The sequence below is a fragment of the Mauremys mutica genome, chromosome 5, assembly GCF_020497125.1.
Source record: "Mauremys mutica isolate MM-2020 ecotype Southern chromosome 5, ASM2049712v1, whole genome shotgun sequence".
In the NCBI taxonomy this organism is placed as follows: domain Eukaryota; kingdom Metazoa; phylum Chordata; order Testudines; family Geoemydidae; genus Mauremys; species Mauremys mutica.
Genome location: NC_059076.1, coordinates 25,053,564 through 25,069,619, shown reverse-complemented (window position 1 = coordinate 25,069,619; position 16,056 = coordinate 25,053,564). Strand labels below are relative to the sequence as shown.

The 16,056-nt window shown below is 46.3% G+C and overlaps 1 protein-coding gene across 1 annotated transcript in view; it reads right to left on the bottom strand.

Annotated features, from left to right (window-relative positions):
- Positions 1 to 2,856: 2,856 nt before the first annotated feature.
- The window catches only part of LOC123371608 (probable E3 ubiquitin-protein ligase HERC4), a 47,373-nt gene continuing 34,173 nt past the window's right edge, over positions 2,857 to 16,056 (bottom strand). The window contains exons 18-24 of the mRNA XM_045019369.1: positions 14,283 to 14,426; positions 13,337 to 13,503; positions 11,315 to 11,381; positions 11,016 to 11,098; positions 9,971 to 10,154; positions 5,078 to 5,177; positions 2,857 to 3,419 (exon numbers count right to left, since the gene is read on the bottom strand). Coding sequence (XP_044875304.1) covers positions 3,205 to 3,419; positions 5,078 to 5,177; positions 9,971 to 10,154; positions 11,016 to 11,098; positions 11,315 to 11,381; positions 13,337 to 13,503; positions 14,283 to 14,426 — 960 coding nt within the window. The 3' untranslated portion in view covers positions 2,857 to 3,204. The remainder of the gene's footprint in view (positions 3,420 to 5,077; positions 5,178 to 9,970; positions 10,155 to 11,015; positions 11,099 to 11,314; positions 11,382 to 13,336; positions 13,504 to 14,282; positions 14,427 to 16,056) is intronic.

Below are 16,056 nucleotides of genomic sequence, written 5' to 3'. Positions count from 1 at the left end.
GTTCAAGGAAATCACCTACTTTTTCACATCACACAGCTTCGGCTCCTTCCCGGACTGCCCCGCCATCCCCCTCGCAGAGGCTGGCTCGGATTAGACGCCGAAAGAAAAAGACAAGGGACGACATGTTCCAGGAACTGATGGCCAGCTCCAGAGCGGAGGCGGCAGAGCAGAGACAGTCGAGGGAGAGCCTGTGTCAGCAGCATCGCACACACCTGGAACGGGAGGATAGGTGGCGGCAGGAAGACCAGCAGGCGACTCAAACGCTGCTTGGTCTAATGAGGGAGCAAACGGAGACGCTCCGGCGCCTTGTAGATGTTCTGCAAGACCGCAGTCAGGAGGAGAGAGCCCCCTGCAGTGCATCTGCAACCGCCCTCCAACGCCAAGAAGTCCTGTCCCCCCCTCACCCAAAGTGACAAGACGGAGGGGCGGTAGGGGCCGTGAGAACTGTCCCTGCACCGCACACCGATAATGTTAGAGACAACTGTCGCGCTGTAAATTTGTACAAGCTCTTTCTTTACAGCATCAACCAGTCCCAACTCCAAGTTCAAACCCCCCACTGTGTATTACATTATTAAAAGCGGTTTGGTGTTACTGACTGTTTCCGTCACGTTTCTGGTGTCAGAAGACTGTCTGTTGTTCTGTGGGGGGGGGGGGGAATTGTAATGTCACTGCATAGCCCACAGTGCCATGCTACAGACTTGGCTGCAGGGTCAACTGCAGGGCACACACAGACTGCAGTCACTAGGCACCAGGGACAGTCTGTGTGGTGTATGCTGCCCCGGGTCTTTCCTTGATGTGTATGCTTGTGCAGGGTCCTGGTGCCTGACATCCCCGAATGTAAAGGCAGGCTTCCCTTCACATGCATTTGGACCGTAGTCACGATCCTCCCCGGTGCCACGAGCCCCAAAAAGAGACCTCATCCAGGGGCAGATACTCACCCTTCCCCCACACCCCTCCCCCCTTCCAACGCCCAAACCCACAGCCGTCATGGTAACCCCTATCCAAGGACAGCACCCCTCGCCCCTTCCTGCAAACCCACCCATCAGTGCACACCTTAACCAGCACAGAATGCTTCCATGTTTCAACGAATAAACAGAAATGCAAAGTCAACGAAAGATTTATTATTAATTACTAAAACATGTCCTTAGTTTTAAAACGTCCTTGGGAAGTGGGGAAAACTTGGTTTATGATCAGGCTCTCTTAAAATCAAGTGGACAGTCACAGGTTACCCTGCTCTGCGAGGAAACTCGCTTTCAAAGCCTCCCTGATGCATATCGCTTCCCGCTGGGATATTCTCTCAGCACGGGTGTCTGGCTGATCGTAAACAGCAGCCAGGCGATTTGCCTCAACCTCCCAAGCGGCCAAAAAGGTCTCGCCCTTGCTCTCACAGAGATTGTGGAGCACACAGCAAGCAGCAATAACTACGGGGATATTCTTTTCGCTGATGTCCGAGCGAGTCAGTAAGGTCCGCCATCTCCCCTTGAGACGTCCGAAAGCACACTCCACCACCATTCTGCACTTGCTCAGCCGGTAGTTGAAGAGTTCCTTTTCAGTGTCCAAGGCGCCTGTATAGGGCTTCATGAGCCAGGGCATTAGCGGGTAGGCCGGGTCCCCGAGGATCACTGTAGGCATCTGCACATCCCCAACCGTTATTTTGTGGTCCGGGAAGAAAGTGCCTGCCTGGAGGCGTCTAAACAGACCAGAGTTCCTGAACACACGCGCATCATGAACCTTGCCCGCCCACCCGACGTTGATGTTGGTAAAACGTCCCCTATGGTCCACCACAGCTTGCAGCACCATTGAAAAGTAGCCCTTTCGGTTAATGTACTCGCTGGCCTGGTGGGCTGGTGCCAGGATAGGGATGTGAGTCCCATCTATAGCCCCACCGCAGTTTGGGAATCCCATCGCGGCGAAGCCATCTATGATGGCCTGGACATTTCCGACAGTCACTACCTTTGAGAGCAGTTGCTCAACGATTGCGTGGGCTACTTGAATGACAGCAATCCCCACGGTAGATTTGCCCACGCCAAAGTGGTTCGCTACTGACCGGTAGCTGTCTGGCGTGGCAAGTTTCCAGAGGGCTATGGCCACTCGCTTCTGCACAGTCAGGGCTGCTCGCATCCTTGTGTCCTGGCGCTTCAGGGCAGGGGACAGCAAGTCACACAGTTCAAGGAAAGTGCCCTTACGCATCCTGAAGTTTCGCAGCCACTCTGTGTCATCCCAGACCTGCAGCACTATGCGGTCCCACCAGTCTGTGCTTGTTTCCCGGGCCCAGAATCGCCGTTCCACACCATGAACTTGACCCATTGCCACCATGATCTCCACTGCCCGGCGTACCCTGCTTTGTGAGAGGTCTGCGCCACTCTCCTCACCGTGCTGCCGGAGCCTCCTCGCCCGGTTTCTCAGCATCTGACTGTGGAAGAGGTGGACGATAATGTGCGAGGAGTTGACAACGGCCATAAGTGCAGCGATGATCGCAGCGGGCTCCATGCTCGCAGTGCTGTGGCGTCCACGCTGTAACCGACCAGAGAAGGCGAACAGATTTCCCGCCGGCGCTTTCAAGGAAGACAGGGAGGGCGGGATTGACGGTTCAATGACGACACATTTTTCCCCCCAGCATGCATTGGGGGGAAATCCCACAATTCAAATGGGCAGCGGGGAGTGCGGGAACTGTGGGATAGGTTCCCACAGTGCACCGCTTCCAAAGTCGAAGCTGGCCCCGTGAATGTGGACTAAGAAGTTCGAATTTGTGTATTTAGTATGGATACACAAATTCGACTTATTAAGGTCGAATCCACAAATTCGACTTAAGTAGATTCGAAATAGTCCTGTAGTGTAGACAAGCCCTAAATATATATACACACACACACACACACACACTTTATAACTATTGTAAGAGATTATGCAGGGGAAAAAGTCATTTAACCTATAACAATAATAAATTTTTGTTTGGTCAATGTTGCATTTGGTTAGTTAGTTCAGTGTCTTTTTACAAACCTGTTCTACAATGTTAGGTACTTTGCAGGCCTGAGAATCACCTCCTTTGTTAAAGTGCAATCCCAATGGATGAATGAATCTGAATGTTTTTAAGGTGCAGCATAAATAAAAGACAGGATTTGGTGGCTTCTCCCACAAGAGCTAAAAATACAGACTATTGCAAGTAAGACATGAAAAATGTTTTTTAAATTGCTTCTTGGCCCCAATTTATGATAGGCTAAATTTTTCATAAAACTCTAAGGCATTCAGGAACTTTTCCCGAAGAATCTCTTCATTGCTGTATCTCGGGAGCATCAAGACGTGATAGCAGGTATTGGCAACAGGATGGAAAAGGTCTGGGTTTTCTTTTTTAAAGTCTGCAATAGTGAATTGAAAATGTCTCATCCCTTCGGCAGGGATTCGATCCGTTCCTGTCAGAAAAGCTGAGGGGAGAAAAAAAAGTCAACAAGATACAGACAGAAAACATACTAAGATAATATTATTGCAGAGTGGGGTCGGGGGCAGAGAATCACAAAGTAAATATACAGGTAATTGTATAAGCTATTTGTTCTGTGTTTTTTGTTTTGCACTTAGTGTACTTGAGTATTTTGAATCCTTTTACTTGCTGACTTATAATGAGCATGATCCCTTCTTTTCTTTTTTAATCAAAAAGATTTTTTAAGTTAGAAATGCTAGGCTAGGCTTTCTGTGTTTAAAAACTACGAACCCGATCCAGCAACCTTCTTGGATAAAGCAGGGACAACTTGTGTCAGTAAGGACCACTCACATAATTAAGGACTCCTCTTAGGCCCCGACCAAGCCATCTCTTTTGTGCCCCCTCCTTCTGAGCTGTGCCACAATTTCACCTCAACATTTATAAAATTAAATACAAAAAGACACACAGGAATTGCTATCTATGGTTATCCCGCACTAAGGTACTATGGCGATATATGTCTTGAAATACCTTGGAGAGAGAGATTAATTAGTAGATCTAGTAGAATTTCTGTCCTGTGGGGAATTTCTGATATTTTGACATTTGTTGTCATCCCAAATCAGGAAAAAAAGTCCAAATTTCAATTTTTTTCATGGACTGGAAAGTTCATAAACATTTCAATTACACATATTGTTCAACATTTTCAATCAAAATTAAATGTTTCAGCACTCTCAAATTAGAAACATTTCATTTTGGTTTGGTGAACCAAAGTAAAAGGTTCAATTTTGACTTGGTTCAACATTAATCTGGGGCCTTCCCAAGCTGTCACAGCACCTCATGGGAGTTGTAGTGCTGGTGCATAATGCCCCCATTCTCCTCTATGGACGAGGCTCCCTGGCTGGACTGCATCTCCTATGAAGCATCACAGTCTCCCCGCTCGTTGAACCATTATGGTGCATCATGGGAAATGCAGTCCAGCCAGGGAGTAGTTGCCCAAAAAAGAAAATGGGGGCATGGGGCAACTGAACTACATATTCCATAATGCTCTAGAGCTGCTTAGTTGAGCAGAGATTCATGCTGAACTGACCTGAAACTAAACCTTTTTGATTCATTTAAAAACATCAAAATGTTCAATTTGGGTCTACTTGACCCAAAACATTTTGTTCAGATTTTCCTGGAAAATCAAAGAGTATCAGCAAAAATAAGTTTTGCCTGGAAAAATGGCATTTTCTGGTGGAAAAAATATTTTAACAGAAATCTGCATCCCAGCTGTACTAAGAAATCAGTTAATCCAATCAAAGAGGGAGCTGGGGGGAAAAGTCTTGACTCCTAGTCCTCTGCTCTAACCACTAACAAATACTTCTAAAATATTTCCAGCAGAACTACCTGATTTCTTGCTGTGGTTGTAGCTCATTATTCTACTAGTATCCAGTGTCACATTCTTTCATTTATATCCCATTGAAGTCAATGGGGTTACACTATGAAGAATTAAGAAATAGATATTCTTCCATTTAGTCAAATACTCTCATGAGGTAATTGCTGTGAAGCTAATCAAATACCTCCTGCCTCAGCTGCATGCTGATTCATGACCCATCACCTCCACTGGTTATATTTTAGCTTTAGGTGGAATAATATTTAGTGCATTATTTAAAGTGCCTGTTTCATTACCAAGAAAATTCTTCTTCTTTTCTTCTGGGAGTTCATGAAACACAGTCCAAAAATTCTTGATGGTTTGATCAGACTTTTCATAATCTTCGTACTTTGTATTCTGTCAAAGAGAATAAAAATAGCCCTGCCCAGTTAATCTACAAATATAAGACCGGAAGACACTTTGCTAAGTATTAGCTAGACCATCCTTGACAGGTATTTGTCTAACCTGTTGTTAAAATCCTTCAATAGTGGACATTACATAGCCTGCCTAGGTAATTTGTTACAGTGCTTAACTATCCTGACAGGAAGTTTTCCCTAACGGCTAACTTAATTTTCCCCTGCTGCGGTTTAAGCCCATTACTTCTTGTCCTGTCCTCAGTGGTTAAGAAAAACAATTTATTAGCCTCCTCTTTGTAACAACCTTTTACATACTTGAAGACTGTTATGTCCCCCATTAATCTTCTCGTCTCCAGACCAAACAAACCCAATTTTTTCAGCCTTCCCTCAGGGTCATTTTGTTGCTCTCCTCTGGATTTTCTCCAATTTGTCCACATCCTTCCTGAAGTGTGGTGCCCACTACCCAGAACTGGACAAAATACTCCAGTTGAGGCCTTCTCAGTGCTGAGTAGAGTGGAAGAACTACTTCTCATGGCGTGCTTACAACACTCCTACTAATACATCCCAGAATGATGTTCACTTTTTTGCAACAATGGTACACTGCTGACTCATTGAGTTTCATCCTATTTATTTCAGACCATTTCTCCAAAAGATCATGTTGCATTCTAATCCTGTCTTCCAAAGCGCTTGCAACTCCTCCCTGGTTGGCATCATGCACCAACTTTATAAGTGTTCTCTCTAAGCCCCCACAACATACTACACAAACTCCAGGGCCCAACTGGGGGAGGGAAGGACTTGGGGCTGTGGGGCTCAGGCATAGATGTACTTTGTCTTCTATTTTGGGTGGGCTGGGGCCAGTGGGGGTCGAGACAGCTCCACATGGTGGGGTCCAGGGAGGGAGCGCAACCTCCACCCCCTGACTCACCTCAGCAGTGCCACCCGCCTGTCTGGGTTCGGGTGGGAGAGGGTGCAACCAAAAATTATAACGCAAAAGTGGGGGGCTGAGGTCAAAAATTTTGAAAATAGCTCAGAGTGCAGGGAGGGGGTAGCTAGGGGCTGCGTGTGGGCAGGGGGTAGCACAGGGTGCAGGGAGAGGGGTAGCTAAGGGTTGTGTGCGAGCAGGGAGGTAGCTCAGGATGAAACTCAATGACTCAACAGTGTACCACTGTTGCAAAAAAGTGATCATCATTCTGGGATGTATTAGTAGGTAGCTCAGGGTGCAGGCAGGGGGTAGCTAGTGGCTGTGTGTGGACTGGGGTAGCTCAAGGTGCAGAGAGGTAGCTAGGGGTTGAGGGGTAGCTCAGGGTGCAGGGAGGTAGCTAGGGGCTGTGTGTGGATAGTGGGGTAGCTCAGGGTGCAGGGAGGTGTAGCTCGGGGCTGTGTGTGGACGGGGGGTAGCTCGGGGTGCAGGGAGGTGTAGCTTGGGGCTGTGTGAGGACGGAGGTAGCTAGGGGCTGTGTGTGGATAGTGGGGTAGCTCAGGGTACAGGGAGGTGTAGCTCGGGGCTGTGTGAGGACGGAGGTAGCTAGGGGCTGTGTGTGGATAGTGGGGTAGCTCAGGGTGCAGGGAGGTGTAGCTCGGGGCTGTGTGAGGACGGAGGTAGCTAGGGGCTGTGTGTGTATAGTGGGGTAGCTCAGGGTGCAGGGAGGTGTAGCTCGGGGCTGTGTGCAGACAGGGGTAGCTCGGGGCTGTGTGCGGACGGGGGGTAGCTCGGGGTGCAGGGAGGTGTAGCTTGGGGCTGTGTGAGGACGGAGGTAGCTAGGGGCTGTGTGTGGATAGTGGGGTAGCTCAGGGTGCAGGGAGGTGTAGCTTGGGGCTGTGTGCGGACGGGGGGGTAGCTCGGGGCTGTGTGCGGACGGGGGTAGCTCGGAGTACAGAGAGGTGTAGCTCGGGGCTGTGTGCAGACAGGGGTAGCTCGGGGCTGTGTGCGGACGGGGGTAGCTCGGGGTGCAGGGAGGGTGTAGCTAGCGGCTGTGTGCCAGGAGGGTTTCCCCTGTGGTAGCTGCTCCCCGAGGGCTCTGCCAGCCACGGAGCCAGGTCCCCCAGCCCAGACGGCTCTTACCGGCTGCGTGAGCAAAGGGGGCTGGGAGCTGAGGAGAAGCTTCAACCCCCTGCAGCAGCAGGAGACAAGGGAACGCCTTGGCTACCTGTGCAATGGCACCAGCCAGAGCAGCAGCTGCCGCCACCAACCTGTGTCCCCCGCTGCGCCCCCCAACTCTACCCATGGGCTCAGGGCTTCTGCCCCATGGACAGTACCAGGGCTTGGGGCTCTAGCATTCAGCCCTGCTGCTCCCATCTTCAGCCCCGCGCAGGGCAGGGGTGGAGACAGGGATCGGGGCTTCAACCCAGTGGCAGGTGCTGTGGCTCGGACTCTGGGTTTTAACCACAGCGTCCGCAGCCCTCCTGTTGAGAACCGCTGCTCTATGCCATTATCCAAATCATTTATGAGGATATTGATTAGAACCAGAGCCAGGAGAGATCCTGCTGGACCCCACTCAATATACCTTTGCAGCTTAATTGTGAACCATTGATAACTATTCTCCATGTACTCTTCTCCAACCAGTTATGCAACCACCTTATAATAGATTTGTCTAGGCTATATTTCTCTAGTTTGTTTATAGGGTCATGTGAGAGAATATCAGAGGACTTATTAAAGTTGAGATATGTTACATCTGCTGCTTCCCCCCTAGCCACAAGGCTTGTTACCTTTTCAAAGAAGGATATTAGGTTGGTTTGACATCATTCATACTTGATAAATCCATGTTGACTGTTACTTATCACCTTTATTTTGTTTTAGGTGCTTACAAATAGATTATTTGCTCCATTATCTTTCCTGGTACCAAAGTTAAGATGACTCGTTTATAATTCCCTGGGTTGTCCTTATTCCCCTTTGTATAAATGGGTACTATATTTGCCTTTTTCCAGTCCTCTGAGATCTCTCTCGTCCTCCACAAGCTCTCCAAGATAGTTGCTAATATCTCAGATCTCCTCAGCCAGTTTAAGTAACATAGGATGTATTTCATCAGGCCCTACCAACCTGAAACCATCTAACTTGTCTAAGTAATTCTTAATTTGTTCTTTTTCTATGTTAGCCTTAGATCCTACCCCATTTACACTGAAGTTCACTATGCTAGTCATCCAATCATGGCTAACTTTTTTGGTGAAAATTGAAACAAAAAAAGCATTTAACATTTCGGTCTTTCCCTTCTTGTTGAATAATGGGCCTGTTCTCGGTCTTCCTCTTGCTTCTTTACTTGTAAAATGCTTTCTTCTTGTTCTCTCTCTGTTCCAAGCTAGTTTAATCTCATTTTTTGCCTTGGTCTTTCTAATTTTCTCCTTATATTTTTGTGGTGTTGGGTTTTTATTTTATATTCATCCTTTGTAATTTGACCTAGTTTCCACTTTTTGTAACTCCAGTGGGTCTACTTCCTGATTGCCCCCAGGTTGTACTACATGGGGTGCAGGGGCGGCTCTAGCCATTTCGCCGCCCCAAGCATGGTGCCGGTCGCCGGTCCCAAGGCTCCGGTGGACCTCCGAAGCCGTGGGACCAGCGGACCCTCCGCAGGCACGCCTGCGGGAGGTCCACCGGAGCCGCCTGCCGCCCTGCTGGTGACCGGCAGAGCACCCCCCGCAGTATGCCACCCCAAGCACATGCTTGGCGTGCTGGGGCCTGGAGCCGCCCCTGATGGGGTGCCAGGCACAGTGCCACCAAATCACAATGAAAGTGTTTACACCTACTTAGCATGGGTACAAATGACTACATAAGGTGCAGAGTAACAGAGAACTAGATGAATTTAGGCCATTGGACTTATTTGCTACGATGGATTCCATTTGGGGCCATCTCTTCGCACAGCACTTCCACCCTCCCACATACAGGCCCTAGCTGCCAAATTCAGATTTTTAACATCCCTGCACTAACACAGAAGTTCAGAGCATTCTAAGCGAGGGCCTGCCTCAACCAGCTCTAGAGAGGGGAGTGTAGTACATCTCAGATCCAGATCTGGGTATGGATTTCTAACATGCCCACTTCGCAGCTTGAAGTTGGTGGGAGGGAAGGACTCAGGTCAGATCTGAGGTATTGCTTTAGGCCCATCTCTAATTCTTCTCTTGTGTGTTTTTTTTTTTAAATCTTAAGAAGTGGTACCAGGAAAACCGAAGGGGCCTCTTTCATATGGGGCAAATTTCCAACAAGAGTGTAACAGGTGCAGCTCTGAAAATTGTTATTAGTATTTGTATGACAGTAATGCCTAGAGACCCCTGCCATGACTGGGGCCCCACTGTGCTCGGTGCTGTACATATGCATAGTCAGCAGAGGCACCACTCTTCTACTGTCTTACTTTGAGTGCCCAAAGCATGCTTGGTGCTGTATGCTGCAGCATGGACCTCCAGATCATGTTTCTTTGGCTACAGAGCACTAAAAATGAGACAACAGCACAACCCAAAAGAATTTAAAGGAATATCATCAACCTGTTTAGCTCCAAAATGACTAGTAGCCACTAGGAACAATACATTGGGGCACTGGTGTGAACCAAAGTGAAAATAGGGTGACCAGACAGCAAGTGTGAAAAATCAGGACTGGGGGTGGGGGGTAATAGGCCCCTATATAAGAAAAAGGCCCAAAATTCGGGACTGTTCCTATAAAATCGGGACATCTGGTCACCCTAAGTGAAAAGCCCCTCATCTCTTACCAGGCCCCTGAACCTCATTCATGAGGTTTGTACTCAACAAAGAACAAAGGCAGAGAACCTATATTCAGCAAGTAAAGCAGGCGCATGCTCTGCTGGACTGCATTACCTCTTCCAGCAGCTTCCAGTCATATTTTGTATGTCCACGGAAAACAGTCAGGAACTCGATAGGAAGGAAGAGCTTCCACTTTTTAGCTGGACAGCCTCTTAAAAACCCACTCCTGAAATCCTCAAACGGCTTCTTTACCGATTCATTGAACACATAATTCACGTATGCATCAACGTATTCTTTCCTGCAGAAATATCAACCGAATGCTATTGAGTTCTTGCTTTTAGTGAAACAGAGTGAGACTTTAAAGGGGAAACCTGGAATAGTTCATTCCTGAATGTGGCCTTAATCCAACACATGCAAGAACCTTTGTGCACATGTGTAGCCATCCCACTGAGTTCAGTAGGGTTACTTGTGTACATAAACAAACAGTAATGGCCACTGCAAATGACCGTCAATTCACTCACCCCCATGAATGCATTTTCCATGCTATTTTTATACATTATAAGGTCATACTTATTAATTATTTATATTCTAGTAGTAGCCAAGGGCCCCCGAGTAAGACATGGTAGGTATTCCTTATTTTGTGCTATATGCACATTTATGAACACAGATCCCTGGTCCATGTTCTGCTGTTTTACTGTGGTATACATCCAGAGTAACTCCCATTGAAGTCAGCAGAATTATTCTGGATTTACACAGGTTTAACTCAGTTTGAGTCTTCTTTTTATTTGTGATAGGAATAATTCACTGGAATGGTAGCTCTATACCTTCTACCCATTTTAAACATTATAAATAGGGCTTTCAGATTCAGAGATTTTAAGCCCAGTCGGGACCATTTCTGATCTTCTGCATAACACAGACCAAAGACTATCATCTCCCAGTTACCCCTGTGTTGAGGTTATCCCTGATACACTGTAAGGTTAATGGACTTTTACTTCCAACTATCTTTCTGTCCTATGTAACAAACACTTCGCTCATCAGAAAAATCTTACAGTTTAAAACCAATATATATATGAATCTATGCCTCTTCCAAGACAGAAACTAAAACATGAAATGCTTAAAGAAAAGTGTGTGTGTATGAGAGAGAGAGAGAACGAACTACCTGTTATGCTTTGTGATTGGAATGTCTGCACCATTTTCTTTAAGTTCGATGGAAACTATAGATCCTCCTTGTTCCTTCATTATCTACAACAGTCAAAGGCAAAGTAAAAAACAGAATGCTGGCTACACATGCCATTCTTATTCTTTACACAGAGCCTGATACTGCAAACACTTATCAAGGTGAGGACTTAACTTATATGATCAGTTGTGTTGATTTCAGTGGGACCACTCATGAACCAAGTTACTCTGTGTATAAGTGTTTGCAGAACTGGGCCCGTAAGTAGGATGATAATGGCTTACTGTGAAATCGATCATCATGTTCTCAAGGATGTCATCATAGTCTTCATCCAGGATTTCTTGAAGATTCCTGTCAGACAAGAAGCAATACGGAAATAGACTCTAAATAATGTTGTTAGTGCAAGCTAGCAAAATATTTTCTAATTCCGTATATATACACATATTTTATGTCTTACACCTTATCTAGCACCGTTCATTCCGAATGACCCGCAAATTGGTCTACAACTGATCCATAAACTTCAGGCCTGATCCAGCAATGAGCTTCATGTGGCCTGAGCAGAGCCCCCCTGACTTTAAAGGAATTCCATGCAGATGTATGGGTCAGCTTGCACCCAGGTCATTGTAGGGCTGGGGTCTCGGACCTCCATGCTACAGTTACATATGCGAATAACCTTACACACGTGAATAGTCCCACTGACGGTTAATCACACGTGTAAGTGAGTGCAGAATCAAGGCCTGCGGCTGCTATGTTTACTGAGTAAAGAGAATTCCATCATGGACCAGGGGGATGGTAGAGAAGAACTATTTTGTAGTGCAGAGCGGCACCACACAGCAATTTAAGACAGGAAGTGAAGATTTTTTTAGTAATCTGGTTCACTGATGTAATTCATGCTTTTCTTGTTTTTTTAATTTTTGTGTGAAGCACCTAGTTGCCATGGTGATAAGTGCTGTGCAAGTTAGTGAAATCAGAAGTGAACCAGCAGGGGGAGGAGGTTGGGTAGGCAGAATGCAAGTAACCAAGTTGGAACCTGTCCAAGACACTGGAGTTAATAGACATGCTATTAAAAAAACAAACAAAATAAATTGCCATGCAATCTTTGTGATCCTGGCCTCTGACTTCTCAGCCAGAACGAGCACCACAGTATCCCCATCTATGATGATAGGACATCGGTTCAAAATTGAATTGAGGAGAACGCTATTTACTGAATCACCACCACCATCTCCTGCTGTACATAGCTGAAATCTCTTATTCAAACCCTAACGCAACCAAAGCTTAGTTTCTCAGATCTGACATGATCACAGCATAGAGAAATACTTCTGTTATACTAACCATTTAAGTTGGTTAAAATTGAATCACAACAGAAATATATAACCCGCCAATCAGGAGACTATTAGATGAGATGCATCTTTGTTTCAGCCAGGTCTAAATTATAGCCAACAACAGTCTTAGGCCTTGTCTACACTGGCAAGTTTTGTCACAAAAACTGCCATTTGGCAACAAAACAACAAGAGCACACACACTACAATGGGACTTTTGTCAGGAAAAACACCCAGTTTTGGCAACAAAAAACTTCCACCCCTAGGAGAGACTTTTGTCTTTTCCCCTCCCTTTATTGTCGACAAAGAGCCAGTGTAGACACTGCTGCTTGTTTTGTCAACAGAACTGGCTTCAGGCAGTATCCCACAATGCCTGCTCTGATTGCTCTGCTCAGTGTTTTGATCTCTGCTGCCCTGCAGGCATGCGCCCCTCCCTTTCCAAAGCTCCAGGAAGTATCTGTGTGCTGCTCGTTTGGGGAACAAAGAGCAAATCATTGGAATGCTCCTGTTTGCCCTGCGCTAGGAACACAGCAGCAGGCAGACTGCTGCTGCAGGGGGAGGGGGGCAGACTGCTGGGCTGCTTTGCCATTCCTCAGCACGGGGAGCTCACGTGATGCTGCTCTCGGCAGCTGAGGGGGCTGTGGGAGAACTCGGAGAGAATCCCAAGATGCCCAGGGATCAGCGCTCGTCCTTCCCACAACACTGCACTGTGGGATACATACCCACGGTGCATTGCTCACCCTGTCGATGATGGTGTCCCCAATGCGGACATGATCAGTCAACAGAGGGAGCAATCCACTTGCAGGGCAGACGTACCCTGAGTGTCTCATCTCTGGAGCATGTCCATGCCCTAGAATTATCATATCAAAAGCAGTATGGTATTATAGGTTCATCGAAGGCATGTACTTGAATAACTGCATTTAGCGGGAGACTGCCTCCCCCACTTTTATTTCATGGCACAAAGCTTGGGAAATTGTTTCATCATACCTCCCTTCTGTAGGCGACAGCTCTTTTAAATCTTCTAGAGTGGGTGGAATATCCAGCAACTTTTTGTACAGAGCTAGAGGGAAATGAAAGGGAGCGATCTTCATGTTATACAGTGCCATTCCAAATAGAGTGCCAATCAGGAAAAAGGTGTCTTCGCTTCCTGGTACCTAGTTTAAAAAACAAAACAAACCCCTTATTACTGACTTTTTATTATAGTGGGGAGGGAGTGTGGCTAGAGGCAGGGGACTGGGCATCTGGATCCGTGAATTGTATTCATCATTCTGCTGCTGAGTTCTTGGGCAACTCACTTACATGTTCTCATAGCTCATAACCTGCAGCTGGGAGGTGTGATTACAGCATATGTCGATACACCTGAGCTAACTTTGATCTCACTAGACCAAAGCTAGCCTGAGTATCAACAGCCATGAAGCTGCAGATGACACTCACTCAAGTATACACCCAGGGTCCTGGGCAGACAGGGCTAGTCCGTGCCACTGTGGCTTCACTGCGATTGTTACTCAAGCTAGCTTCAAAAGTAGCTCATGTTTGTCTCCATGTCCTACAATCACACCTCCTGATTGCAGAGAACATGCCCTAAGCATAAAGAAAGAAGTAACTGCATCCATACAGAACCCTATGCCTGTTATTTAAAGGAGCAAGCATTTCTGAGGCCCAAAATATGAACTGGAAACTCCTTTAACTGAGAATCTGGTTGTTGGTGGAACTCCAGGATTTCCCCTAATGGAGGCTGAGCTTGCTCAGTGGAATCTAAGCACTGCGCACAGGGAGCCCTGCAGCATTTCTGTTTCTCACAGAAGACATGACCCAGAGGATGACCCAGTTCATAAAAACGTGAAGGGGGGTGACAGTCATATGGGGAAATACCAGCTAGGAGACTTTTATTTTGAAAGTGAGGTGAAAAAATAGTATCATCTTAATAACTCACCTGGGAGGGGAACCAAATCAGCTTGGAGTCCTCAAAACGTCTGAATATCTGTGCTTCTGGACAACACAGTTCCCTTGTAATGATAGTGAAGAACTCCTGGGACAACCCTCCATCATCAATACCTTGTTCTCCAACGAAGTGCACCTGAATAGCCCCAAAAGACCCCAACAAAATCACTGCTCTTGTGTCCATACTGAAATGATCATTTGCACAACTCCTCCCAGCACTAGGCAGTTACTCGGTCCCTGAAAGCTGCAGTGAGCTTGACGCAGGTGCAAGGGACTGTCAATGCATATGAAATTGCAGGATTGGGGCCTTTGTTTCCAGAAGTGGCAATAACAAACTGAATACCCATAACTGCAGCGGCTGTTCAGCATGAAACGCTCAGTGTGTTTACCCTTGAATGAACATTGTCTGTTACAATGGACAGGAGATAGAAGGAGGAAAAGGTATAAGCAATACCACAGTGTTGGCAACGGTCATAAACTTGTTGTGAGTCTTGTGCTAGCAATAATAATTTTGGGGGCCTGACTCGTGATTTTTTTGAATGCTTGAAGTTGGCAGTACCGGTACCATAATCTGACAAATTATATCCTTATCCTTAAATCCAAAGCTCTAATTCCTCCCCTGCCCAGTTTTCACAGGTTACTTTGCTTCACCAATATTTGCTTAGTGCTGTTGAAAGATGCCAGACAGACACCCACTTTAATGACGATAAGCCACACCTGAATGTTAGTATGCATGAGGGGTGAAATCCTGACCCCACACTCCCATTGACTTCCATGGGGACAGGATTTAACCTGCAGGATCTGTATCACTGTTGGTCTGCAACCTGTGCAGTTATTTACACCAGGGCCCAGTGGGTGGAAAAGGCTATCCTTCTGACTTGGTAATGTTCTACACTCACTTAGCCTTGGAAATAGTTGTCTCCTGCTTAGTCACACAGCGGGCACTGTGCATAAAGCCACAGTGCAAATTTGCCCCTTTCAAGAACAATACATTCACTTACAGAAAACACTACTGGTAGTTTTATAACATTGCAAACCATAGAAACTTGAGCTTAAACCTTATTTTATAAACAGCATAGCACCATCTAGTGGAAATCAGTTGCTACTACCTAATTTTAATGCCATGAATTAAATATTACCCGTATCTGCATTAAAACCCCTGATATAACACACATGCATACACAATGCCATTAAAATAAAATTATATGCATTTACTGTTCTGCATCATTTGTATAGCGGGTCTCAGAAAACTTTATACTCCCCAAATGTGGATTGCAGTATAAAGCTGTAATTCCTTCTTGCCCCTCTAGCGATAATAATAAATCACACGATCTTTTGGGTCATGGTTTCTAATAATCTCAGAACCCCTGGATAGGGATAATTACCCAGCTAGGAGTTGCCTGAACAGCTAAGCCTGACTGTTGTGTAAATAAATGTAAAAGCAACAAAGAATCCTGTGGCACCTTATAGACTAACAGACGTTTTGCAGCATGAGCTTTCGTGGGTGAATACCCACTTCTTCAGATGCAAGTCATCTTGCATCTGAAGAAGTGGGTATTCACCCACGAAAGCACATGCTGCAAAACGTCTGTTAGTCTATAAGGTGCCACAGGATTCTTTGTTGCTTTTACAGATCCAGACTAACACGGCTACCCCTCTGATACTAAATAAATGTACTACTTTGTTAATTTAAAATGAGCATTAGACATTCTTATGAAAAAAAAATAAGAGCATGTGCAGCAGTCACATAGGCCCCAACTTGTAAA